This window comes from Eurypyga helias, unplaced genomic scaffold (genome assembly GCF_000690775.1).
Source record: "Eurypyga helias isolate BGI_N326 unplaced genomic scaffold, ASM69077v1 scaffold11916, whole genome shotgun sequence".
Classification (NCBI taxonomy): domain Eukaryota; kingdom Metazoa; phylum Chordata; class Aves; order Eurypygiformes; family Eurypygidae; genus Eurypyga; species Eurypyga helias.
In genome coordinates this window covers 21,886-49,241 of record NW_010256060.1, presented here as the reverse complement: position 1 = coordinate 49,241, position 27,356 = coordinate 21,886, and the positions used below count along the sequence as shown (strand labels likewise).

General features: G+C 40.8%; 1 protein-coding gene across 1 annotated transcript; it reads right to left on the bottom strand.

Moving 5' to 3' along the window:
- Positions 1 to 27,356, bottom strand: CDC42SE2 (CDC42 small effector 2). The gene is made up of 4 exons (XM_010153530.1): positions 27,303 to 27,356; positions 5,055 to 5,156; positions 480 to 597; positions 1 to 42 (listed from the first exon to the last, which is right to left on the bottom strand). Exons 1-3 carry the CDS (start codon positions 27,354 to 27,356, stop codon positions 499 to 501), a joined length of 255 nt encoding a protein of 84 aa, XP_010151832.1. The 3' UTR covers positions 1 to 42; positions 480 to 498.

Genomic DNA, 27,356 nt, shown 5'->3' with positions numbered 1-27,356 from the left:
AAAGGAGGGGACACAGGAAAGAAGACGGAAAGTCACATAAACCTGGAAGACAGAAAACGCACATTAAACCAGGTTTTGAACGTTCTGAGTGACCATTTTCCTATTGTAAAATTGCTGTTCAATGATTTAACATCATGCATATTACGTTTAAAAGGATGGAGCTGTTACAAAAACGGTACCTTAATCATATCACAGATTTTCTTTCTAAAATTTGTTATACAACAACTTCACTTGCAAAGATTTGCCTACAATCTTGGGTATAAAACAGGCTTACAGACAGACTAATGTCATCAGGACAATCTCTTGTTCATTGTGTAAAAAAATTAACATGCTTACATGGCACTGGATTTTTTACTCATAAATGGATTTTAAAATTGGGCGTCATACAGACATTCATAGGGAGCTAATTATGAAGTACCCCATATGACTGTTCTTCCTACTATTCTAACCGTGCCTAAAAAGCAGAGTGCAATACTTACTGCAGAGGTTTCCCCAAGGTTATCCTGCCTTTGTATCTACGAGCTGCATCTGAACACTCGCAGACATGCCGCCTCCATAGCCTCCCTTGGACTGCATCTGGTTCTGAATGGAGCTGACCTAGAGACAGATGGGGAAGAGGGGCAGTTAGTGAGCTCTGACGTGTTCTTGCTCCTGGTTTTGCTTCCTGTGGAGGTTTTGGTTTTCAAGTTTTCCTTCACCATTAAAGCGAAATTACTTTTGCATGAGGACATGTACAGTATAAGCTTGTTGGAATTTTCACTTCTGCAGGCAGCTCAGCAGGAGAGGTGAAGGAACTGGTGCCGAGGCACAAGTTTTTCCTCTCTCATGGAGAAAAAAGGCTGATTCAGGCTTTCACTGACCTGCTTGATCACTCAAAAAAAAAAACCAAAAAACCTCTTACTGGTATCCAACTCCACTCTACCTGACAAGATACAATTTGCCTTGTTACTTGGAAAATGCTCTTTGCCAGGTATGGTAAACCAGAGAAGTTGAGACGATTATGTCAAAAATATAATAGACAACTTACAAAATAACTGGATAGTATCTAAACCGTACAGCGAGCTTCAGATAATTAAAAAAACACCAAGAGGACTTTCTAAACCAAAAAGGAGCTTTGGCTTTGTGGAAGGTTTTATATTTATCTATTTACGTAACAGCATACACTGCTTTCCTTAATTGCTACGATTCCTTTCTATGGCAGGGCATTTATTAAATCATACACAATCTATCAACTTCCCTGGAAATAGCTTATTTGAAGGTATTTTCAGCCTGATTCAAATACATAAAGAAACACACACACACACAAAGACATGCATATCCCTCCATGGCTTTCATTGCCTTTGTAACAAAAAGGAAAGGCATCCATAGTTCTTTCCTGCTTGTGTGGCATAATTCAAAAGAGTCACATCCAACTGCCTGCAGGAAGGCAATGCCAACCTTAAAGGTTTGCCCTTTCTTCTCTCTGCAGCCCAGAGCTTACACAACAAGTACACAAGGAACACAGAATTACACACTCCCTCAAGGCTACAGCTTCTGAATTTGAAGTTGCAGCAAAACCTACGCCTGCAGGGTACCACTTGCAATTTTTACATGTATGCTCCTTCATGGAGACCTCAAAATACCACCAGAAAGCTATATTAAAACAGCACTGGAGAATTATTTCCAAGTAGCTTCCACAGTATCTTCCCTGTTGACAGACAAAAGAAATACATTCTTTTCCACAGCAAAGCAAAACACACGCGCACACATGCAAAATGAATTGGCACAACTCTTCTTTGCACACTGTTTCTCGAATGAATGTGAAAAAACAAAGAGCCTGTTTCAGGATCTGTGTGTCCAACGGTATGGCACAGTGCAGTGCTGTGCAGAAGAACTGATTTTTATGTATTTAAAATTTAACCATCTTGTACCTTGACGCTTCACTCAAGCGATACAGCTGCAGCAATGCCATGTTATGATCACCTTTTTCTCCAGGGAAATGTGTTCAGGGCCAATACTCCAGTGGGTCTGACATCAGATACGACAAGCTCAGTAAGGAGGTGTGGAGAAGCACAACAACATTCACGGGGTGGTGTTTACAAGCCCTCACATTTCACCAAGCTGGTCGTCATCATCATCATCAAGCCTCTTCTGTTGCTCATTAGAACCAGAGGAGTTTAGGGGTTTTTTTCCTCAGAAAATAATTAATCTACATGTAAATGTATTCACAAGAATGACTTGAGGATGGCATTAATTTCATCTCAATGAACCCCGCCTCTAGTGAAAAAGAGCTAGAAAAACATCTCCAGGCCGTGTCCCCTTCCAGCCTAACAGCTGCCTACGTGACTTCAAAATTTTGCAGAACAGGAAATCAACACAGATTGCAAAGCTAAAGTGTAAATTTTTGTGAGTACTTCTTCTAAAGGTTAGAATAATTTCCCTAGTACTTGAGTCACACACACCGATGCATTAGCAGGTAAGGAAGTATCAGTTTAAAATGCTGTTACACCTAAAGCGAACAGCATCCAGCACACTGAACTAAGACTGCATTAACAGTTCGGTGGTTATTTGGTATATGAAGACTTCTGTTGTGGGTACACAGTGTTAAAAACACTGAGCAAAAAGTAGGTCTAACAACTGTAGGCTTATACACTGGTATTCTTTCTGCAGCACCTCCTTTTGAGGCAGTCTGAGCTACAACAACAAGCACCGTGAAACGCAATTATTTCTTCCTTTCCCAAAGACGCCGTTGCCTGCCTCTGACGATATGCGACAGCGAGGTTGTTCTCTCTTATGTCCAATTTAGATACGGTAAAGGTTGAAAGATTTTGGAAGGGGAAGAGGATTGCACCAATTAAAGATCACACAATCTGTTGTGCTGCTTATCTATCTCATTAAATTCCTTCTCCCCTTTTCTTTCCCTTCCTTTTAGAACTGGAAATAGCACAGATGGTCCTTGAAGAAAGAAAACAAGGGAAAACTAGGAAAAGGACAGAATACATAGAACCAAAGACTAAAAACTGAGGAACATGAAGCAGAAGGAAGTGAGAGATTTCACCATGCAATATGGAGGTAAAATAAGAAAGCAATGGGAATGAGAAAGAAACAGGGCAGAGAGGGCTCCTACTATTGAGCGCGCCTTTGACAGAGAAGCTAGGCACTCTACAGAGAAGGCAAACAAAAAAAGCAAAATATTTCAGCAGACAGAAATCTATTGTACTCAGAATCGTAAGGATATGTAACGAAGAATGATGCTGATAAAGGGCACAGAGCAGAGAGTGGATAAAGAACCAAATTTATATGAATTTGCAGGAGATCCCCCTAAGGTATCCAGAAGAGAGAAAGCAGGAGGAAGTTCACAAAGGAGTATAACATCTATACTGTAAAGGAAATGAAGCAGCAGAAAAATATGGATGTGAACACTGCAGTCTTGGAACTTACGCTGAAAAAAAATGGACACAGAGACTGGATGCAACATTACTGCAGTAAGTCACCACAGAAGAGGCAGAAAAACAATCAATGTCAAAAAGTAGAGATTTGTGCTTCTGAGGAGAGAGAGGGGAAAAAAGGATTATTTTTTGCATAACGATGCTTTCTATCTGCGATTAGAAAAATCACTCTGGCCACTGCCGCAGCACACTATTCAAATTAAAAAAGTGAGGGGAAGAGATAGTCAGTTATGAGCATTCAAAATGAAAACATCTATGGAGAGAGACAAGGACTGCTTTGCATAATATCCAATTCATCTTCAGGTAGGAGGTGAACGTGAGGACAAGCAGGGGTTATGTCTGAAGTGACAGAGCAAAGCTTCAGGCGATCACCACAAACCTCACGTGCAGCAGCTCTGCTGTGAGAAGGAGGAAGGTTCTCACAGGACGGCAACAAACATTTAAGCAGCAAAAAAACATGGTTAAAAAAAAAAGAAAAAGAAGAAACCCACTTGTTTTAATATTTAAAGCCATTATAATTTGAAATAATAATGTAATATGTTGCGTTAAATAAGTAATTAGCGTTAACTGAATTTTTTCAAGTTGAAGCTGTGTTTGTCCATTTAACTTGCTTACAGACGTTCTAGTACAAATTACTTCCAATCCATGATGCTGTTTCTGGGAAAATGTAGTACACTGTCATGTCAGATGTTCTAGCTTTGCCCTTCCCCAATTTGTACTGTGTTATGCAAGTTTCTGTCTGATCTCAATAAGCTACTTGAAACTACAAATCACCTCACTTGCCTACATTAAAACTGCCTCTTTCCTTCACAGCTCTGCTCTCTATTCTGATACCTCTGACAGAACTCTTCCTTCTCCTTTGTCAAGAAGTACTTTTCATTTTCATCTCAAAACATTTTTTTCCTTTAAAGAGGATTGAGGTCAAGAAGCATTTTTTGTCCTTATCTACATACCACCCTTTTCCAGATTGCCTATTATTGACCTTAAAAACAGCTTGACATTTCACATAAATACAAAGCTGTACAAAGAAAATTTATCTTCATAAGCTGATTTTCAGTATCTGTCCTAGCCTCGGTTTTTCACTTTCAGAGAGATAAAAATATGTATTGCTGCCTACAGGAAGCCACAAAACCTTGCCTGTGACAACAGTGCTTGCTCTAGAAATAATTCACAACAGGGCTACAGAATATAGAAAAACCTCAACAATGACACCCAAAAATATTTGTGTGCACCTTAAGACAGGGTAAGTTAGAGTTTTACCTCAAAATAGCTTAAAGCATTTAAGGTAAGAAATCTAGTAGATTAAAATTTTTCTCCAAAATACTCCAGTATATTTTCAAATATATCTCATACGTGCCATCAGAACAATTTATTTTTAGTATTCTACACACGGCCTGTACAATTTATACAGAATCTACTATGTTTTGTCAAACAAATAGGAATTTTTAAAATGATAGTCCATAATCTTAAATGCAGGTGTTGGAATTTATACACTAGCAGGCTGTTCTTCAGTTTTATAGCGTTCCTTTCTTATAGCTGAAAGACTCAATGCTTGAGCATCACAGACAGAATACATGAACACTGCATACGTGTAAGATGAAATATTCTTCATCTGCTCACGCTTACCGAATTCATTCCACTGAACAGGTCTCCTGATCCTACATGAGCTGTGTGAACAAAGTTTGTCGGCTCCCCAATCATGCTTCGGTCAATCCGCCGTCGTCTTTTCTGAAAAGAAGGTAAAGAAAGCATCTAACCGAGAGTCACTGGAATGGCAAAAACAACGTGTGCCATAAATGTAGGAGTTAACTGTCCATATTTCATACACTGCAAGATGTTTTCACAGAGCCAAAAAGCAGAGTCCAAATCCCCAGGTTAACCAAGACACTGGTAACACTGTCCTTCGTTTTCACTTGGAGGATCTACAGCAGATCATTAGACCAGCACTGATGACCATTCCTCACATTTCGGCCAACAAAACATTTGTAAATAACCTTATTACATCTCATGTTTATTAATATTTGCAAAATTACATAAAGTAACTTCTGCCTATGTCTCTACTTAAATCGCAATGTGACAGACCAGATTTGAGGTTTAATCGTTCAAAGCAAGAATAAAGGATCAAAGAGCATTAGCATAGCCTCTGACACCACCGACTCACAAAACTGCTGATGTGCACGCCATAGGAACTTAGGTCACTATCTGCAGTGATGGTGATGTTCGGCACAACGCTGAGTTTGATCAGGGCCGGGCACAGACGTATCTTTACTGAACGCCGTATGCCGAGATAACTTCCAGCCTGCGTGGTTGTAGCGTGTGAGCTGAGGGGGCGCAACGTGACAGCAAGGCAGGATGCCAGATTAGGGACACTGACTCCTGTGCCATGAGACAGAAGGCAGGAATGGCTTAACCTCTGCCTCCCCTTTCTCAGTCATAGCTCCATTTTTTATTAATGTAGCACGCAAATGGAAAATTGGAGGCAATATGGACTTCCTAATTAAAGCTGCTTTGGTTGCCTGACTGCAGCTAAGCATTGCACCTAAAGGAACAGAAGAAAAAGCCCTATCTTCATTTCTTAGGCCAGAGACAGGGAGCTTGCACAGAGCCAACCATGCAGTGTGCAGTCACTGTATACCCAAATCCTGTATTTGAAACGAAACAACGGCCACTAAGCACATCGGGAGTATCTCAATTTAGGGTGCGTCACACAAAATACAGTGTAACAGCTCAGAAAACTACTTGAGTTCAATTAAAAGCTTCCCATCATCTTAAAGCCCACTCAGTCCCATTTTTAAAGGGATCTCTCATCTGCGGTGAGATTGTAAGACCACTCAAGACTCAAAACACGAAGGCACATGCCTCATGGGTGGGCTAGCTGCTACTGAAGCACAGCTACAGCCTATACCTGTACGAATCGGAGCCCACAGTTACGAGAATCCACCATGGGCTTCAGCCACCAAGTGCAAAAATATTTAGTCCTTTCCTGTACCTTCTCCGTATTACTAAAACCAGATTGCAGTAGGTTTCAATACCTTACTGCAGCATATTAATAGCTAGGGTGAGAAGAAACACATAAAACATTCCCATAGAAACAGCAGAACAAAATGACCCAATCTATGCCAAAACTAATAGGGAATTCCCTAGTCGCAGCTAATTTGACATGATCAACCAAATAAAATAATCATAGCTATGCAAACGTCTTCATGCCGTTTGAGGGTTTTCACAGAGAAAACATTTATGGAAATTAACCAAGATATCTCAATTACACTAAACAGTAGAGTTCATAGAGCCATAAATAGCCACAACAGAATCTATTACCACATCCCACCAATGCATTAGTATTTCAGTCCAGAAGTCAAGCTCCCGCATACAGCAAACGTCTGAAGTTGCACTCGGTATCAGCTAGTGAAGCACACGTGACTGACGTGGGGAGAGAGACCCCACACCAGGTTTATGCTTCCACCGCAAAACCACTGCTCATCCGACACGGTCGGGATGAGGAGCATCTCCACCGGGTGTGAGGATTACTTTACATGCACACCGCCGTACTTACACAACACAGTACTGCATGATGCTGTGACTGACACAGAAAGCCGCTCGAGAGTGCTGTACGGAACACACTGCTCCAAGTAAAATAAAGTTTCCCATCTGCAATACCTGCCCCTCTCCCCCTTAAAAAAAACCCAACAGCCAAAGTCAGATTAATTTAGGTGTCTGAACAATACATCCATGATTTCTTGGGCTTAGTAGAGTTTTGAAATGCAGGGGTTCGATGCAGAGAAAATTTAGACAATCTCAAAGCTTTCGCAGTTTTTCGCTTGTTGGTTTGTTTTGCAAACAAAAACTTAACTTATTATCCTCCTTTACTTGTTACTAAGGCCACTGGCATGCCGGTAGCAGAGCACTGGATCTTGTGAAGGACCAAGCAATTCCCTGCTAATCAGCAGCCAGTCAGCCAGTAACCACGAGCTGAAATGAACCCCCAAACCCCTTCGTTATCTGAGCTTCTGATCAGAGGCCATGGGCCACTTACACCCTGGCACGTGCCCACCGATGTGATCTCCTTGAAGCAAGGGAGCAGTATTTAAATGCTACGTTAAGACCACAAAGTAGTCCACTCTGAAAGCAAAACGTGGGGTTTTTTTGCTGCAGGACGACTCAGGGTGCATTTGCATGAGTGTTTTAGCTTGGATCACGAGCATGCTTTTGCAGCGATTCTGCCATTCCCCATTCACCATGCTTCAATTTCAATTTTCCTTTCTCAGTCTTGGAGTGTACAGATTATACTTCCTGTGGGTGAAGTCACTTTACTAACTGGGGAAGGGGTGGCAAGGAGCACAGAGGTGAGATGAGAGAAAAAGACCTCTAAAGGGATCCTGGAAGTCAGTTTGTTCCCTTGACAAAAATCTGTGAAATTTGGATTGAAAAGTACACACCAGGTAATTTTTATGCCAGGAAAAGGATAAGTAATCTTTAAAAAGAGATGCAGGTTTATGTGTTAAATGTTTGAGAGGAATGGAAGCAGTATGGAGGGCCCATCTCAGAAACTTTGTTTTGAAGATACACTAGATGGGATGAAACTGGATCACATTTCAGTTACCATAGCAATGAAGTAGAGAATTGATGTCTCTTCTATTCTTAACCTGCGAGCGAAGCTTTGCACCCACACAGGGTAGCATCTCTTGAGAAGTACAAGATCAGAATTCAAGAATCCATCAACAGTTGCATCACCCAAATTATTTTAACCCTACAAGCTTCTCGAAACTTTCGATAAAGAGTTTTCAACCTGTTTAAAAAAAATGAAACTAATTATACCATGCCTTCAACCTGCCCTTCAGCAAAGCCACAATCGTTTTACTGAAACACCATTTTCAAAATATCTACTTGTTGCAATAACTTCAGAACTGTAATTTCTTTCTTTAAACAAATAATTGCTACTGAGGAGGTCCATTTATATAAAAGGAAATAAATGTATATATAAAAGATACATATATTTATTTCCCCCTGGTTTTGGGTGGCATGGGGAATTTATCTTTTTTGACCATCCTCAACTTTTATCCAGAGGCTGGACTGTGCTTCTCTAGCTCAAGCCACTTCACAGTGATGGCAACAGTTCTGAATTAGACAAGTTGTCTGCCTGTATATATACAAAAAAGAAAAGTTTGGGAAATTTTTCTCTTTGGCGCAGTTACACTTGCCTCTCTGCCCTTCATGACAGGCCCTCTCAAAAAAAGAAAAATAAAAGACTTGCAGAGTAACATCATGGTCTCAAATAGATCAGAAAATATTTGAGTGATGTCACTTAGATCCTAGCAGGCTGATAATTATTTTTCTGGAAGCTGCTAAAAGTAGAAGTCGCAAGTGAAGTCAAATGGAATGGCATCCAAAGGTATCCCAAATTCATGTATCAACCTACATATGCGAGGGATCAAAAGCAAAGAAACCTCTTCTGCTTAGCTGGCAGAAAGGCATGTCCTGCCAAACCTACACCAGGTTTTTTGAGCTGGCTGCTAAGATACATATCCCAAATCAAAGTCCGATGACATACAAATGACACACAGCGCTCCTAAGGATCCCGCAACACAAAAGCCTGTGTGGATGCCTGCAGAAGGCTCCATCTCAGCCCCCAAATGGAAGTGGTACTATGGGTGCAGATGAGGAACATGCTTTCTAAGCATAAAGTGATACATGGTGGAAACTGAAGAAATTTAGAGGGGATGATAAGTTATTGCCATCTTGCAAACATGTACAGCCTCTGAAAACAATGCTTCTTTATTAAAATTCCTGCATATGGCACTTTTCTCCTACCACCTAACGTTTAATTTATCTCCACTTTACACACCAGAAAAACTGACAACTCTTTCTCCCCCACACAGAAATGCTCTTAACCCAGCTGTATGTTGTCCTGGTTTTTTACATCTTAGGATCGCAGTCAAGTAACTGTAAGAAACCAGGCAACAGAACACCCGCTGCTCCCAGTGCGAGCCGACCGTAGGGAACAAACAGACCACCTGCACACCAGCAACACATTAGTGGCCGTGCATACTGGAACTCTGCACCTCACTTTAAGGATAACAAGTTTTGGTACTTAAATCACAAGTAGTAAATCTTCGTTTTAATCATTCTTCTTGCTTTTCTATTGAGGACAACACTTTTGTTCAAATTTGTCCTAATTTCTCCTTATTCTGCAAGATTATCTACATTATTTTTCATAACACATTGTATTGTCTTCTCTCGTACTTCCATACAAAATTTGTAAGCTTGCCACAAAGACCCACATACAGAAAATCTAAGAAGATACATTTATTGAGGCATGATCCCCGTGCTTTATAGTCTCCCTTTCTAAATAAAATGTTGAGAAACATCTTTTGTATTTTGACTTCAGAATAGCCTTGATACATAATCAGGGAAAAACAACACAACTCACCATGTGTTGGCACCTCATTTGATGCAGAGTAAAAGCATCACCTTCCAGAGCTTCATTTTCCAGTCTTGTTTCAGCTTCTTCTCTAATGTCAGACTGGTTTTTATAAAAACTTTATTCTTTTAAAAGGGGTGCAGATTGCGTAAATCAAGGTATTGATAGTATTCCACGTCAGAATAGGCTACTGAAGCAGCACTTGAGGTTTCAGTGGGCCCCGCTCACCTGCCAGGATGGCCTGCATCGAGTCAGCAACGCTTGCAGGCTCAATAACCTAGCTAAGACAAAAAAAATAGTTTTTCCCTTTTCTTAAACGATTACTGTCATAAAACAGGCTTATCTCCCTTGGCAAGAAGATAAGCCAAGAACATTTAATTCCTCTCTGAAGCCTGGTTCAAGACTTGATGAATTTACTTGCTCACTCCCTCCTGGGAAACTCTCCCTGGTGAAGAGAGCAGTGAACCATCCATCTGGACACTGTAAAGGGCTGCTCTGCAGAATGAGATTCTGAGGTCAGAGAATGGCCACCTCCAAAAATGTTGCTCTTTTCAGAGGAGAAAGACGACTGTGAATTCATAAGCACTAGAAAGTTACGCAGCTTTGTTGTCCCCACAACATGAGGGTCAGCTTTTCAGATTGTTCAGTCACTGCCACCTGAGGCACTGAAATGGCACCAACTACAGTAATACCCTCTACGACAGCTCTTCGCGAGCTTGACTTTTAAATAACAGCAGGGTAACTTGAACAAAATGAAGTATAACCTTTAACCACATCATCTAATCATTTGCCGTAAAACAATCCAAACACCAAACTCTCCTAAAATACATTAAAATCCCAGCAGAGCCACCACAACTGCTGTTCTTACAGTAGGCAGGACAAATGCAAACAAGGAACACGCTCCTGGTTCTCCTCTGTACCTGCCTAGAGCATTTCTTCTGAATCTCCTCACACATCCAGCACTCTATGGATGCACTTTCTAGACAGTGACAGGTAACTATGCCATTTGCCTTTTTTTTTTTTTTAATAGCAACCATCAGATTAATATGGAGGCTCACAGCTATTGTGTTTGGCCTTCTCTCACAAATCACCCTCAAATAGCAAGCCTTTTTTGTAGAAGTTCTGCTAGCATTCATTTTAGCGTTCATTTCAGGCTAACCCAATGCAAAAAGTAAGTTCTTTTAGCCTGCTAATTTACTCTCTGGGATCTTCACCACCAATCAAGATAGGGGTTTCACAACTTTTCCATGAGGACAAAGTGATCTATTAAGCATTTCAATGTTATAACCCTCTGCTGGAATAGAGCTATTTGCTAGCTTTGTATTCAAGAACCCATGTGAAGCTCCAAAAGCAGTGCAGGCCAAAGATAAAATGAAGATAGAAATCTAAGGCAAGGATTTAATCAAAGACAAGGTTTTCAATCATTTCAAGACGGAGGATTTGGATGGCTACACAAGAAACAAAGAGAGAAACACCCTTAATTCTGTTTTCCTCCCTTGATCTCTCCTACTGTTAATATCTGCTTTGAAAAGAATGCCAGCAGCAAAGGGGTCCCTGTGCCGTGATGCCTCGCTGACCCTCCCCACGCTAACAGCCAGGGAGAGGCAGGTACTTGCTCAGAGCGGGAGGTATCACCCCGCAGAGGTGGCCTTCTGTCCTCCCACACACATGCTGCTCTGCTTCTACGACAGCCTGACCTGCACAGGATGGCTGGCTGTCTCTCAAGACAAGTTACAGTCTTGCTGACACCTCAAGATTACCTAAAAAGGTCTTAAAGAGTGTCTTTCACCAGACCCCACATCAAGGGGCTACAGGAGCAAGTGTCCCTTGTATTTGTTTTTGTGCACTGTGTGCTTAAATTCATTTCTCCACACTTTCCTCCCTAATTAAGAACCTAGAGATTAATGGTAAAAGCAACAAAAAGCATGTATAAAGCTGGAATGCTAACGCACTCCCATCTCTAGCAGCCGGATCATTATGTAGCAAACTAGCAACAGATGGATGTACAAGAACATCATACAGCCAGTATGATTATATTTTTGAAGAATAGACTTGAGCACACCTAAACATCTCCCTGAACACTGCAGTGCCTTTTTTTTCACCCCCCCAACTTTTTAAACCCATGAGTTCACACTGCCAATTCCAATATTTATACAAGCCTGACATCATCCACAATAACGTTAAAATTCCAGTCAGGCACTAGCTTACATTTACAGTTTTGACATTTAGTTTTTGAACCATGCAGTGACACTGACTATACTGACCTGCAGGAGACCACATACCCTCTGAAGCAGCAAGGATGAGACCTTTTAAGTTTCAAATGCCTTAACAAGAAGGACAAATTAAAATGCTAGCCATTGTCTCCAAATCACCCTATCTCAGTGACAGATTTATTTTAAAGCAGTAACATGTGACATCTAAGTCCAGCATAATGATGTTCTGACCGGCATCATGATCTTCATTAACTGTGAAACACCAAAGCTCCCATCATTACCAACCAAGGCCTTTTTCTCAGTCCCTTACACAGGCAGTTCTGGGCCTTGATTGCTTATGGATCTTACAAACTCCGGCTTCATGAGAACAGCAGCAGGAGGAAACCAGCACAGGTTTTCATGCCAGCTTTTAAGCAACAGAGATAAGCACCAGGCCTCCAGCACACTTAGCTTTCATCAAGTTTTCCAAAAATTCAGGATGCTACCCAACTTCCCTAGCTAAAAGGGAGTTTGGAAATGGAGACAAATGACTGAATAGAGGCAGGGTTTTTAATAATAATTTAAAAAAAAAAAAAGAATTAGCAAGTCTGACGGCTTTCTGAACTCCCGAGCAAAGGAACTAGCAGTTCCATTCATATTTAGAAAAAGAGAAAAGTAAAGTGAAAACAAAAGAATGTAAAATGCCAGAGAAGCTGACTTTTTTAAACCTTCCAGCCTGATTTTAAGTACAACTTTACATCAAATTAATCTATTTTATAAGTGAATACCTCAACCTGGATTGCATATTGTTATCTCCAACAGCTCCTTTGCTTTTAGCAAATTCAGCACCTTCTTGAATCTTTTGAAGTGTATGCTTTTTGATCTGTTTACACAATATTCCATTATATTATGATGGTGTTAGTCATCACATGACAAAACTGGCAATTGTAGCCTATGTTTTCTAAATAAACAGGAAAATTTGCCAGATGAGGTCAAATGAGCCTGGAAAGACAATAGGTCTTTTAAGACACGTGTTTATCTCACATATTAAAGAGATCTTGTTCCATTGCAGATGCCTAAAGCAACTTTAATTCACATAGTAAATCAGAATCCATTCGTTGGCATAGCTAGCAAGGACTGTCCTTCTCAAAACACACAACAGCACAACTTTTAGACATTTACACTTGTAACTTGGCTGTCACATCGAAATAACTCCTTTATCCAGTAACTTTATTTTCATTATTTTTGGTGATTAATGCCTCTTTAACATAATTTAAAATAAACAAAACAGTAATCAGAGATAATAATACTGGTTTTCTACTACAGGAACCATACTTCTTATATGTCCTTAGATGGATTGTACACTCTGATTGCAGAGTAACAGGTAATTCATCTGATAAGGACAGCAGGGCATGATGAAAGGAGCAAGTCTGGACACTGGCTAGGTGATCACTGAAAGGCGACCCCACTAGTGGACATGGAAATGATGGCATTACACATACAATAAAAGATAATACAACAAGCATCCAAGACAATTTAGCAATGGATGGCCCAGTGGCTGTTTGAGGGATGCTTAGATGCCAAGCCCACGTGTAGCACAGCTAGAAGCATTTCTGGAAGAGTACTCTACCAGCAGCTCCTAAGAAATGTTCAAATCAACAGCTGTGCTCAGACTTAAAATAGCTTTTTGCTCAGCTTCTGACATATTCAGAATAGTATCTGACACAGCACCAACACAAAGCCTGTGCCCAAAGTGTGGCAAATACCCTCAAAAGATGGAAGGGAAGTTGTTCAGGAGCTAGTTAACAAGTCCTAACAGGAGCATGCGGGCAAAGGAAGAACAACATGATGTGCCATTGCAAATCCGTAGGCTCAAAAGACAGACAATGAAGAAAAAAGGCCATTGTGAGGGAAAGCTTCTAGTCAAGCTCTGTATTCCTACCTATTTCAGTTCAAAAGGAACATAAAAAGGAAGTCCGTTCTCCTTTTCCTGGCAAAACAAAGGACTCCTTGGTGCCTTGCCCAACCTCCTATCGAAAGGAAAGCACCAGTTCCAAGCATGTACAGGCGGTTTTGCCTAGTCTAGCTGAGGCATGTCACAATTCAACAGGTCTTGAGCGTAAACAATCATTAACTATTTACATTTCATCAAGTCAGAAAGTGCCTCCTATTCCTCTTTTATTTATCACCTTCTAGTCTTCTAAAAATGGCCTCTTTGAAAAGCAGCATTCAGGAACAGTAGCAATAGTTCATTTTAGCAGTAACTCCTTACTCTCCCACTAACTTCACTAAGACGACACATAAATTTTGTTGAGGACAAAGACTCAGGTACATTCATTATTCAGAATTTACTGTCAGACTCACGAATAGGACCAACAACACATCACTTGGTCATTTTTAGAGGCAGTGTTGGCTGCTTATAGTGTTCAGAAAAATCCTACTTACTAATCCATTTCTGTGGCAAGCCTATCCCTCCGTGTCTTGCAGGTCTTCTGCACTAAGCTAGCTGCAATAAATTTATTACTCTGAGAGCAGTCTATTACCAACAATTCTGAAGTTGGATCCACTGTAGAAATTCAGTGGCCGCCTTAGTGTGCCAGACCTACTGGTCTTGCCAGAATAAGCCCATATTTAGGAGCCTCTTAAGGATAGGAAGAATAGGAAAGCACAGTTCTTTAGCAGTCAGCAAAACAAGGGAAGATTTGGCATCACAACACTGAGCACTGTGGAGACCTGCATTATTAGCAACTTTCAGGGAAACTGCTTCCTGGTTCAACAAGCACAGTCAGCTTTTATCAAAAACAAGATACCGGCAACACGCTGTTGGTTACAGATTTGCAGTCAGTGGAAGTGTAAAACACAAAAAGCCTGAATGAAGAGGAGAAAAGCAGCAGACATACAGAACAAACCCAAGTTTGCTAAAGAGCTGCAGACTGGGAATTTCTAAACTGGGTGCATAATAATAACTGCATATTGCCAGTTGCCCCTTACCAACACAGAGGTCTGCAGTGCACTCTGGCAGCTATGCCAATAAACAAGTTGGTTTCAAACAGCTGTCTCACTTCCATGACAACTGCCAAATCTCAAGTGTTTTGCATTATTTTAAGAGTTCCCTATGCCACTGTGTTGTCAGGCTACGCTACCCAGAAACAGGCTTCCATGACCAAGGCACAGAACTTCTAAGAAGTTAATTTTCTTCCGAGATGTCCCTGCACAGTTTCTGTGCCTCAACCCCACCTCGTCATTTCACCCAGCTACCTTGGAGTCCTGTGAAGAACCACGGACACAGGCATTAGAGCAGCTGCCTGCTACTGACGTCCTGAACAGACATTGCCACTTACCTGCATCTCAACAGCTTCAGGGTTTTATCCTAGGGGAGCTGCACACTGTATCAAAATAATTTAGGACAAGAAGAGATGCATCAACACGAAAGGTGTCTCTTTTAATGGGTGACATCTGAGCTGTGTACCATGGAACCGGTAAAACCGATTGTCACTTCATAGAATGCTTCTCAGAGCTTCTTTAACCTTTCTCTTCAGACACCTGGTAATAGCGCATTAGAAATACTTTTGAAAAAATCAGAAGGCTGTGGTGGTCCTGCTGTCCCTCCGGTCTTTGCTCTGCATCCCCTTCTTCACTGTCTGCTGGAAGGAATACACGTGCAGGCACGGATAGTCAGAGACATTTCATCCTTCCAAGTGACTGGCATTTACAGCCCAGCACACGCTCACTCCTCGGGAGCCCTACCTGCCCCCACTCCTTGCTCTTCTCTAGCACAGTAACTCTAACCTCTGTCCTGGTCCTTTATGGGTATCGGTCATCTTTGTCACAGACAGCCATCTGGGCAGGAATTTTACCCAAACACTGCTGATTTTTCTTACTGGAAAGAATGACTGATTTACAAGTTACCTCAATAAAGGATCCCAAAGGCTGCATAACTAGAAGACAACACAGTAGTATTAAGAAATCCGACCACTTTAAGCTTTTGGCTATTCCATCACCTTTCTTTGTCCTAAATCATCTGTAGAAACTACGTTAAAGCTCCCTTTCATAAAAGTAATTGCTATAGCTCTTCAGAAGCTTGACAAGCTTGTCTTCCTAAAAGCAGTGTACATTTAGTTTATGCTCCAGCTGCTTTTATGCAAACCTAAACATTGCAGCTTCAAAACTGACTCTAGGTCTCTCTACAGCATCATTCTAAGCTTTAAAGTGTTAATTTTGACATTATACTGAAAATGCAAATAGGTTTATCAGGTGTACTTAAAATGTAATATTCAAGGACAAACATAAATTTCTCAACTAAGAACAGCACAAAGAGGTTTTGTTTTCCATCTGCAAAGCAGAAAAGATGCATGCATCACTGACAGACTCAACATTCCCTCTTTGGGATCACTAAGCAAAAAACCTGAGAAACCCAAACATTCCCAACTGGTCTGAAAAGGAAGCCTACAGGGAAAGACTCTTCTGTGTTCTGGAATGGTACACTACATTTGGTTTAAGAATCTAAAACAAGTAAACTTGCGTAAAGCTAAATCTAAAGCTAAGGTGTGGATGTTTATCTGGGGAGCAGTAACAGCATGAACCATACCACAGTTAGTGGATCCAGCAACACTTCTTGTCTTACGCCCTGCAAACATCAGCGTCTGCTATGTTTGGTCATACAAAATCAATCGTCAGTGATACTCACCCCTGCGCTGCCTGCAGAGCCAACATGGCTAAGAGCCTAAGTTGAATTCTATTCCTTCTTGGGCATAACCAAATTATTTACTGAATTCCAGTGAGCTGAAGCAAAGGGATTACTTGCAGAATACTTACTTGAGCAGTGTGGGAAAAAGATTGAGCTTGACACTCAGAGCATGCCTGCAGACCTGGCAACTGGAAGTTCTACTTGCTGGCAAAAGTGGTTCCTTGCAAGAGTCTGTCACTTGATGTACATTTTATTGGCCAACGAAGAACTATATGGTAAAATAAGTTTTCAAGTTGTATTTCAGAGCATGCATCAAAGGGAAAGCTTTGTCTGTCTTTTTAGATTAAAAAAAATACAGGGACATCAAAACCAGATAAAATTCTCTCATTTCCCCTTAGCACTTCTCTTCCCTTTTAACTGGGTAATAAGGCAAGCTCACACTGGAACACTGAAAAAGCAAAAAACCTAAGTTATTATGTAATGTAAGGTACCTGATCACTTTTCCTGTTGCATAGAGACAGATCAGACTGATGTAATAAGCTCTTCTGTTCACTTTGACTGAACAGAAATTAGTATTTACACTGGTGTCATGTTTGGAGAGAGTGGGTAAGAGACAAAGATATTGCAGAATGTCATTCTGGTGACATGAAGCGTCCTACCAGCAGAATACAAGGAGACTAATTGTACTGTCCTTAAAGGTTGACCAAGACACCCTCGCATTTGTAAAATTACGGCAGATGTTACAAAGCAGTTATTTCACATGAGTATTGTGCACTTAAGAAACTCCTGCTATTACAATCCTTTTATATATGAAAAAGCTCTTGAGAATGAACATCAAGCAAGTTGTTATGTCTAAAAACATGTTTCTATGTAATCTATAATTAATATAAACCATTTTAAAACCTAGATAGAATAATTTTTGCCTTCACATTTAAGCTGTGCTGCCTTAAAAAAAAAAATCATGATGCTTATGCAAACGCCTCATAAAAACCTATCACTAAATATCCAAGAGTTTTGTACTTTGTACTGTTTGGTAGTGCCTCGCCTCCGAGGAGCTCAGCACAGTTAAGAGGATCCCAGGCAAGCACCCAGTAAAATACTCCAGCAATTGCTTTTAACTCAGCAAATTATTCCCTACATTTTTTACACATGAAAAGAACCAACCCACCACCTAAAAAGTAATTCACCAATCTGAGAAATCAGGAACTACGGTTTGTATGCCTCTTCTATGTAGAAAAAACCACTGTGTTGCAGCCTACAGAAAGCTCCATAACCTTCAGTTCTTTAACCACTAAATCAGCTAACACACACCCATCTTTACACAACAGTTTCTTGCCAGATTTCAGTCTAGGTATGTATGAATTAAAATGTATGAATTCCCTCTTGATTATCTCCTACGTATAGGAAGATTACTCACTTTTTATAATGGACATGTTGGCATTTTATTCCTGAATTTAAAAAAGCGACTGAATCTCACTCATCTAAGTGCACATGTTGCATCTCTTTAAAGGTAGGGCCATACAAAGAGTCCTTGATTACATCCTTCCTAGTCTTCCAGCAGTCAGTTTAATCCACCCTGCTTTCACCACCTCTCCTCCCTCATTCCCACTACTGGCAGCAGCCTAGCATTGGTTGCGAAGTGTTTTACAGATCTGGACTGTCTTCACAGCTGACGTACAGAAAAGGTAATATCCACATAGCATAATGGTCTTAGAAATCTTTGAAAGGATTTAAAATAGTTTTTTAAAAGCAATAATGAAGTATCCCCAGTTCTTCACTCTCACATATAAGTCCTATTTTTCTTTATTCTCTGAAATACACGTTGCGGTTATTTTTTTTCCTCCCCCAAATCTTCCTTTCTTTGCATTACAAACTGAAAAGGCATTTCATTTTCAAAGCTGAATTCTGATGTTAAAAAAACCCAAGCATCTGATATTTTTCCATGGAAAATAAAAGGTAAGGCCTAAAGGCCCTGGTAAGCTCTTTTGCCTGCTATCTGTAGATCTGCACGCCTATTCTTGTACTGGCATTTCTTGTCTCTTTACAAGTTCAGCAATGCCAAGCTGCTACCACAAACAGAAGCAATCCAGTATGTTACATACACACACACACGTATATTGATATTTGCATACTGTAACAGATTTGTTTGGAATATGTGCCTAGCAGGATTTACTGCCCCATTTTAACTGTAATCCGCTATTTAACCATCATTCTAGAGTCTAGGAGTTAAATGTTTTTTTATGTAACTGGAGTAAAGTACCTGTATTTAAAGTCAAATTTATTCCAAACAGAGTTAAATAACATGTTATCCTGTATCAATTTTACTCAAGTTTTTCAGAAAATCTACCTGAAGTAGATTTGGCTTGGAAGCCCCCTACATTCTGAGAAACTTGCTGAGGTGTAAGAGTACTTTCCTTCTATGAAAACATACTCCCTTGACACTTAACTTTAGCTGCCAGTTGAACACAGTCAAGTGTGCTTTCTTTAGGTAATTTAATTCCCGATAGTATCAGTTTTTCAGTTCCCAAAACTGATAAAACACCCCAAAAGGCAAGTTTTATGCAAATATACATGAGAGGAAAATTAAAAACTGCAGTTTATGCAACGGTCTTTTTGAAAACCCTCTCTGTATTTTCCTCCATTTTATTCAAATCAGATTCATTTTTCTCCACCCACCACATCATCCTGTATGACCCAAACAATTTTTCTGTCCTCCGCTCGCTTAAGGTGAGAGGCTCCAAGGCCACTGACGGACTACCACAGAGCCTCCTGACATCTCCTCGCTGTGATGCAAGGACAGCAGTGCTGACCTCTCAGATCAGTCAGGCCTAAGCCGCAGGAAAACCAAGCTCAAAATCAGTGGCACAACCTGGGGGTTTCAGTGGAGGCAAGACTTCAACCTGGTCTCAAAGCCAACTGAGGCCGGAGCGACAGACTGCCACGAAGTTCCAGAGCATTCACCTGTGCTCGGCTATCACCACAGTCACTGCCTGTCAGAAATGGTTTCGGTTTTTAAGTAGAAGGTATTTCCTGCTGTGAGGAGGTGAGCTCTGCACCTCTGTTCAGGGTGGAGATCTCCAGCTGGCCACTACCGCCATGCTAGAGCGGCAGAGCATGAACAGCCACCCCGTGCCAGCAACGAAGTGCTAGTCTGGGCCAACCTAGAAGATAAATCATGATTTGGTCCCAATTTATTCCTCAATCTCCAGCGATAAGTCAGCCATGTTGTGCAGGTTAGAAACACCTAAAACAATACGGGCCTGAAAAAGACAAGGCAAAATTAAAATATTCTGGTCTGACCACACCCCAGTACCAAAACATACACACTATGAATTAGGCGGTCCTTTCTGATAAACCAGCAAGCACAACACGTTCACACTGAACAACAGTCATATCACAAGCAAGAGAAACAAACAATTCTGAAGACCCTGTGCCTGCTGAAGACAGCATATGATACACCCACACTATTTTCTCAGACTGAATGAGCAGAACTTAAAATTGCAAGAAGTCAGATAATACAAGTTTAAGAAAATTCCATGCAAGCCTCTCCCTTTTGATGTCAGATCACTCTCAGCGCATGACATGTCAACAAATCACTCTGTGTCACACAGTTATTTGAGGGAGAAAACACAGAGAGAAATTATATCTTTCCTCTGCTGCAACCCTCAAAGGTAAACCCAAGTAGCTAAAACACCCCCTAAAATTATTTGAAAAACAAAAAGAAACCCAATGGCTTCAGAGAGGCATGACTTCTCTGCATGTGCAGTTCAGTTTCAGTTTTTCTGCCCAACCTCCACTCCTCACTCTGTGGCAGGACATTAACCCATGATTACAGAAATCAGTATTTCAGAGGGATCAGCTAAGCTACTCTGAAGATGAAAGTGAGAAAATCATTGCAAGTGCTTTCGTATGAAAGTCTGGCTTCACGGGTGCCTTGTAATTTCAGGATCTCTGAGAATACAGGAAGAATAGCTATTCAACAGGAATTTTGGTATCACACGTCTCATGCATAAGTAAGAGTCATGACAGGAACTGCAGAACCGAAGGTCTGAGGAACAGTCTGAAAAAGGAAAACTGTCATCATTGTGAAATGTTAATGTAGGGAATTTAAAAATGTAAGTGCAGGCAGAGATGTTTAAAATAACCACTTAAAAATGTGTATTTTGTGAGCTGTGTATTGGTCTTAAGAATTATCTCCAGCAGGATCTCAGATCCATTACAGAAGAGTTACAATAAATATACGGTAAGACAGCAGCAGAGGAAGCTTCTGCTCTCAAGGCTCCCTTTCATACCAAAAGCAGTTAAAGGTAAAAGGCTGAACACTGAGCTTCAGGGCAACAACTGACTTCTCTATTCACTAACACAAAGCACAGTTCCATACGGAGTCAGTGAAAGTGCACATCTGTCAGACTGTGTCCAAGTCACCTCTGCCTCCAGCTGCTGGCAAGCAGAAATGCCCCTAACCTACACTCTTGCCCATCTCCCGTGTTCCAACATGAAAAGCAGAACAGGAGAAAATAGCCAAAATGCCAAGCATTAAAATTAAGGCACGTCAAAAAATATCAAGGCTTTTCAACTTCCATCAAAAAAAAAAAAAAGCTGTGGATATGTTAGTCTCAGAAACTCTTCAGCACAGATTCCAGGATTAGCTGCAACTTCTGCTACCCAGTATCAGCTATTTCTTGTGGCAGCTCCTTTTGCCAGTGACTCATACTGGGTTTTGCTCTTGGAAGTGACTTTCACTGCAAAGTTTGGAGGTTTAAAAGAAACAAAATACTCAAGGGCTCTGACACTGGTGTCCAGATCAACAAAGAGTACAATCTACTTCCTCCCCACATATAAGCAGAAAGCTTGAGCTCCGTAGAGCCTGTAGATATTAAAAGCATACTACGTGCTTTTTCAAATATGTTGATAATGGCAAGATACACTCTCATCAACAGAAGGCTCACATAATTCTTGTTTCCACCACCGGCAAAGAGCTATTTTTCATCCCATCAACTAGTACTATATTAAATAAATAGCATCAGTATGTCTAACTAAGAGCTCCTAAAAATTTCACAGCCCTACTAAAGGATTGCAAAATATTAATTCCCATTCAGTTATTTATGCATAAACACAAAATACGGCCCTTCTTATTTTCTTTGCAACATTTTAATACTTGAACGTCACAACAGATATTTTAAGGCATGCGGGGGCTAATTAAAAGTAACAGAAAAATCTAAAGCAGCTCTATCAGGCTGAAAGCCGCACAAACAGATCAGGTTCAAGAAACAACAGCCAAGCATTTTGCTGTTTATTTAACTCTGCCCCCTTTGATAAGGCGTTCCCTCAGGCTACTTCTACAACAGCACTGAATAGGAAAAAGAAGGAATTTGAAACATGTGAACCAGTAGCTCAATATGTAACTCAGTACAGTAACTCTGAAATCTGAAAGTTGTCACCTTTTACAGATGAGTCCTTTATTCCTTACTGAACGTGGTAGGCTGATCAAATTTAACAAATAAGAGAGCCTGAGTTTTTGTCGTTTCGAGCCAGAAGCTGCGCTCGCACAGCTCTGCTGTACTGAACTGGGCCTGGCCCAGTACTTCGACAGTGGCAAACACCTGATTTACTGTGCCTGCCTATTGCGGCCGAGTTATCCTGCCTTCGTTACGCATACGGAAGGCTTCATTATCTTTACTGTGTTCAAGTTTAAGAGCTGCAGTGGTAGATGTATCCTTAGCTATGACTCCTCCTCTAATAAAAAGCTAGAGCCGACAATATTCATCACTGGTTAATTTCCTTAAGTAACAAGAGTCAAGATCATTTGAGTCTTCTGTAGCATTCAGTTCAGGTGACAAATACAGCAGTATATGCAGGGCTTCTTCTGCCCGTGTTTTGAGATGGGCTTTCCCACTCTAAAGACAGATCTGTCAATCCTCTTTCATACATCAAAAAAAGACACGAAGGAAATGTCACTCTCCTAACCACCTTAAAGATCGATGGCATGGCATGCAGCAAAACTGTAGTAGTCCTTTGACAAAATACAAAATGGAAATCATCTGAACGGGAGACAAGGAGCAAAACAGAGACTAATTTAGAGAAGGAAGCTTGGAGCAAGACAGAAGACAGCACAGTTTATTCTTTTATAGCAGAGCAGTAACTTTACTGCAGAGCTCAGCTGTACTGGGCAGTGGCCCAAACCAGGTGGGAGTGCACCAGGTCATGACCAAAGGCTTCTCAGTCCAAAAATTAACTTTGCAAGTTAAAAATGGACAGAACACACAAAAAAAACCCCGAAAAGTGGAGGAGAATAACAGATTCCCAGTGTGGGCGATGCGCACAGCCCAAGAAAGAAACCACGGATATGTTCTCTGAAAACCTGCAAGATGAAAGGCTCTCAACTTCTGTTACCAAGCAGTGCATCTGGTAGCGGGGATTTGGCAGAGCTTACTGAAACATAGCAGCGGCTGGGACGACAGCACATAGGAAGCATGGGAAGGAGGACTCATCTTGTCCCTGGGAAGTGCAAGATCAGCTTACAGAACCTATAAAGGGTATCAGTGGGAGGCCTAAGAAACCTGGTGCAATCCCAGAAAGTGCTACTTCTTCTCAAAAAAAGGCTTGACTCAGATCATAAGAGATTGAATTCAGGCTATTCAGACAACCAGGAAAACCTGAACATAGTTATTAAGAGATTTATATCGTCTCCTTGGTATCATGAAAACAAATATGAAAGCAACTAGCTGTCTGAAGTCTTCACTGTGGTAAAATATATTTTCAATCCAAATCTGACAAGAGAAAACTGGAAGGTGTTACGATAACACCTTCCCTTGGTTTGTTTTTTTTTTTTTTGCATTCGACTATGGTAAAGACCTTAGGCTATTAAGAAGCAAGACCTAAGCCACCATCAGGAACACACTCTCTTCTATCACTACGTAGTTTTGGGTTTTGTTGCATACTCAATTTCTTAATTTATCAGCCTATTCCAGAGAACTGTAAAGACCCATGTGCAAACATGCACCTTCCATGATCTTACTATGAGTACCATGATCCTGGAACACCAAGCAAAATATTAAGCAACCAAAGTTAACATCCTGCTTTCCAAGACACCTGTGTTTCATTTCACAGCCACACAGTGCAGCCATTTAGCACTGACAAAAGACAAAAGGCTGTGCTGTGACACATTTCAATAAAAGATGATGGTAATACTTGAATACTCTCTTTTAATTAAGGAGCCTCTTGAAATGCAAGAGTAACTGCATCACTGTTACTGTTCTGCTCTGGGCTATGCTATCAGGGAGGGGATGGCAGTGAAATTAGGTAAGCAATGTGTTCTTATTGCCATAAAGTTTGCAAATCTAATCTAAAAAGACATGGTTCAAACCTATGAAAATGCACTGGAAAGTCTCAGTATCCAAGTCTGGAAGGCATGCAGAGTATTGGCAATAACCTAGAAAAGGCTTTTGTGTACAGTATGAATAATAGCCTTCTATAAAATCGACTGAAAGGACTCGGTGCATGTATGCTTTTTTCATTTTAAGTGCACTATATCTGCAAAGAATAGAGATGCTGCACTGAAGATTCCTAATATAATATGCTAGAATTTTGCCAGAAGAAAGCAACAGAAACAGTTCCTGGATTGCAAGAAAGAAGGAGAACTCCTTATCTCAATGGAAGTTATAAATATCACAGAAGTGTGCAACTACTAAAAGTTTCCTCTTTTTTTTTCCCCTGAAGTGAAGAGGCTTAAAATGTATGTCACTATCCATGACATTAAAGGTGTCCCAGATATCAGCACCTAACAAAGATAATGAGGAAAAAAAAATCGTGTTTCAGAGAATTTGTTTAAAAACAAAAGGAAGATTTCAAGTATTTATCGGAACAAGTAGCAAACCAAGTAACTTCCTGCTTTCCCAGCCTTTATTCCAAGATGCTGGGGGTTATCGGTGCGGGTACAAGACCACACCAGTCCTTCCACAGAAGGAGCTTGCTGAACGTGAAAGTGATGGCTGGGGCACTGTTAGTCAGGCCATGAAGTTGAGATGCGAGAGGTAGAATGAAAGAAGGCACATGAAAGAGATGGAACTCGGCAGGTGAGGCATTCCTCCTGACAGGCCGGACTAAACTGACAGAATGAATGCACAGTAGGGGACAGAGATGTAGCTTTTACTCAAGTTTGCCTATCTTCAGATACAACAGGGCAGTAAGTACCAGTATTTTTGGGCTAAAAACTAGCGCGTTTTTCAGCCTGTAAAGTCTCCCAAACAGGCAGTCACGCAACACCTGCAGAGACGGAGAACGACTGCTTTCTTACCACTTTTGCCTGGTTAATCAGTTTGCTCACACTGACAGTACATGTTTTCCTACATGTCAGGGAGGAAAACATTCCCGTACTTGCTCAGATGTGTACGTATGTGATTAAACACTCCACTTACTGCAGCAGTGCATGGCAGAACAAGGCCTGTACAACACAACACAGCAAAATGAGATGAGTAACTGCAGTGGAAGGACAACTAAGCACCTATTGCCAAGTATGCCAAGGAGGGCCCCTAAGTCTCTTTTCTGAGATGTCTGTCCTGAGGAATTTTGGCACTTCATGATTAGCAAAGGCTCCTACAACATTTGAAAGGCAGATTTCAGGAACTAGGTCAATGCTAAGCAACTTCTTACCGTGTCTTAGACATAAGGATAGTTTTAACTTTCTAAGCAAATGCATACCACCAGACCAGATCAGGAGAATAAAAATTTTTTTTTTCTCCACTTCTGAAGTACATTCTCCACCCTTTCCATGACTCACGACCCACAGATCACTACATGCTGTAGTAATATACCATGTATTTCTTGGGCAATAACTTAATTGTATCATAAAGTTCGAGTCAAGATTTTTTAACGACTGAGCCTCAGGATTCTTGTAAACAAACAGAATATGCTATTTTCTATCTCAAACATTTTTACCAGTCATACCTTATTTTTAATTGAAATATATGTTCAAAAAACTGGGCAAATAACTTTGGCTATATATGGATGCAGCCAGCATTTTAAAACACTGCATGCTATTCAAGCAACAGGAGAAGATTGCAGCTTCCCATGTCAGTATCTCAGAGTTCATCTCCCTACTTGACTAAGAGTGACAGTAAGTTGCATTCATTGTCAGAAATGTTAATGGTCACACTTTAATATTTGCGTTGCCACCCAAGGATCATCCTAGCATTCAGGCTTTGTGCAATGGCAACACCTAACATTAGTTTCAGGTTTGCCTTTTTTTTTTTTTTTTTTTTGTTTTAAAATCCTTTGGCTTCCTTAAAGCCAAATTTTATCATCTGAACATACTAATGTGAGTCTTCTCTTTTCTGGGATTCTTTTGGTCACTGTAATTCCAGCATACAGAATCACAGAATCGTTTGGGTTGGAAGGGACCTTAAAGACCATCCAGTTCCAACCCCCTGCCATGGGCAGGGACACCTTGCACTAGACCAGGTTGCTCAAAGCCTCATCCAGCCTGGCCTTGGACACTCCCAGGGATGGGGCATCCACAGCTTCTCTGGGCAACTTCTTCCAGTGCCTCACCACCCTCCCTGTGAAGAACTTCTTCCTGATGTCTAATCTAAACCTCCCTGCTTTCAATCTAAACCCGTTACCCCTTGTCCTGTCACTACAGGCCCTTGTAAAAAGTCCCCCCTCAGCTTCCTTGTAGCCTCTTCAGGTACTGCAATAAGGTCTCCCTGGAGCCTTCTCTTCTCCAGGCTGAACAAGCCCAATTCTACTTTATTAGTAAATGGGCTTTTTTCCACCTACCTGCAGGATGATGTCCTTTCTATACATCCATTTAGCTTGATCTGGGTGCCACACTATACAACGATTTTTCTCACAGTGCTAACCATATTCCTGCTTAATTCCACCTCTGTGCACACAGACTTTCTTTCAACAACACTGGACTTAGGAACACATTCTAAAGGTATTCAGGGTATTTGAAACCCAAGAATATTTCTGTACTTTGACTTCCTTTGAAATGTACTTTTACCCAACTGTTTGCTACGTACTTTTTCAGTCATTCCAAATTCTATTTAAAAAAAAAAGGTATTTACAGTATAAGTGCATCTTTTCACACTCCTAAGGTTTCATCTAAGCATTAACAACTAAGGCTGAAATCCTTAATTACATTAAGGTGGAGGAGGACTGGATTTCACTCTGAACTTTTGAACAGAATAATTTCCTTCCTTCATCATTGTCCAGCCACACCTGGAGGCAGGCCTTAAGCCATACAGAAGGCAGGACATTTACAGATCTCCACTCAAAAATTATTTATTTTAGAATAGTTTAGGTCGTCCTCACCCTTCCTTTCCCCTCCTCTTCAATTCAAACAAATAAAGGCTTTTTTCCAAAGGCTTTGAATAGATTTGATCTTAAGGACAGGAAAGTATCTGTATGACAACAGTCTGGAACAGATTTTTTTTTTTGTCCCCACTAAGCCAGGATGTTACTTAATTCTTTAATTGGCCAAACACCACTAATTTAAAAAGCTGTAAGAAAACCAGAAGATGCAAACGGTGTAGTTACTTACACAAAACCAAACCAGTGCCCATATTCATACTTACAGGCTGAGGCTGTTCTGCAATGCAGCAGTTGAAACACAACCAAAACTCACTCAT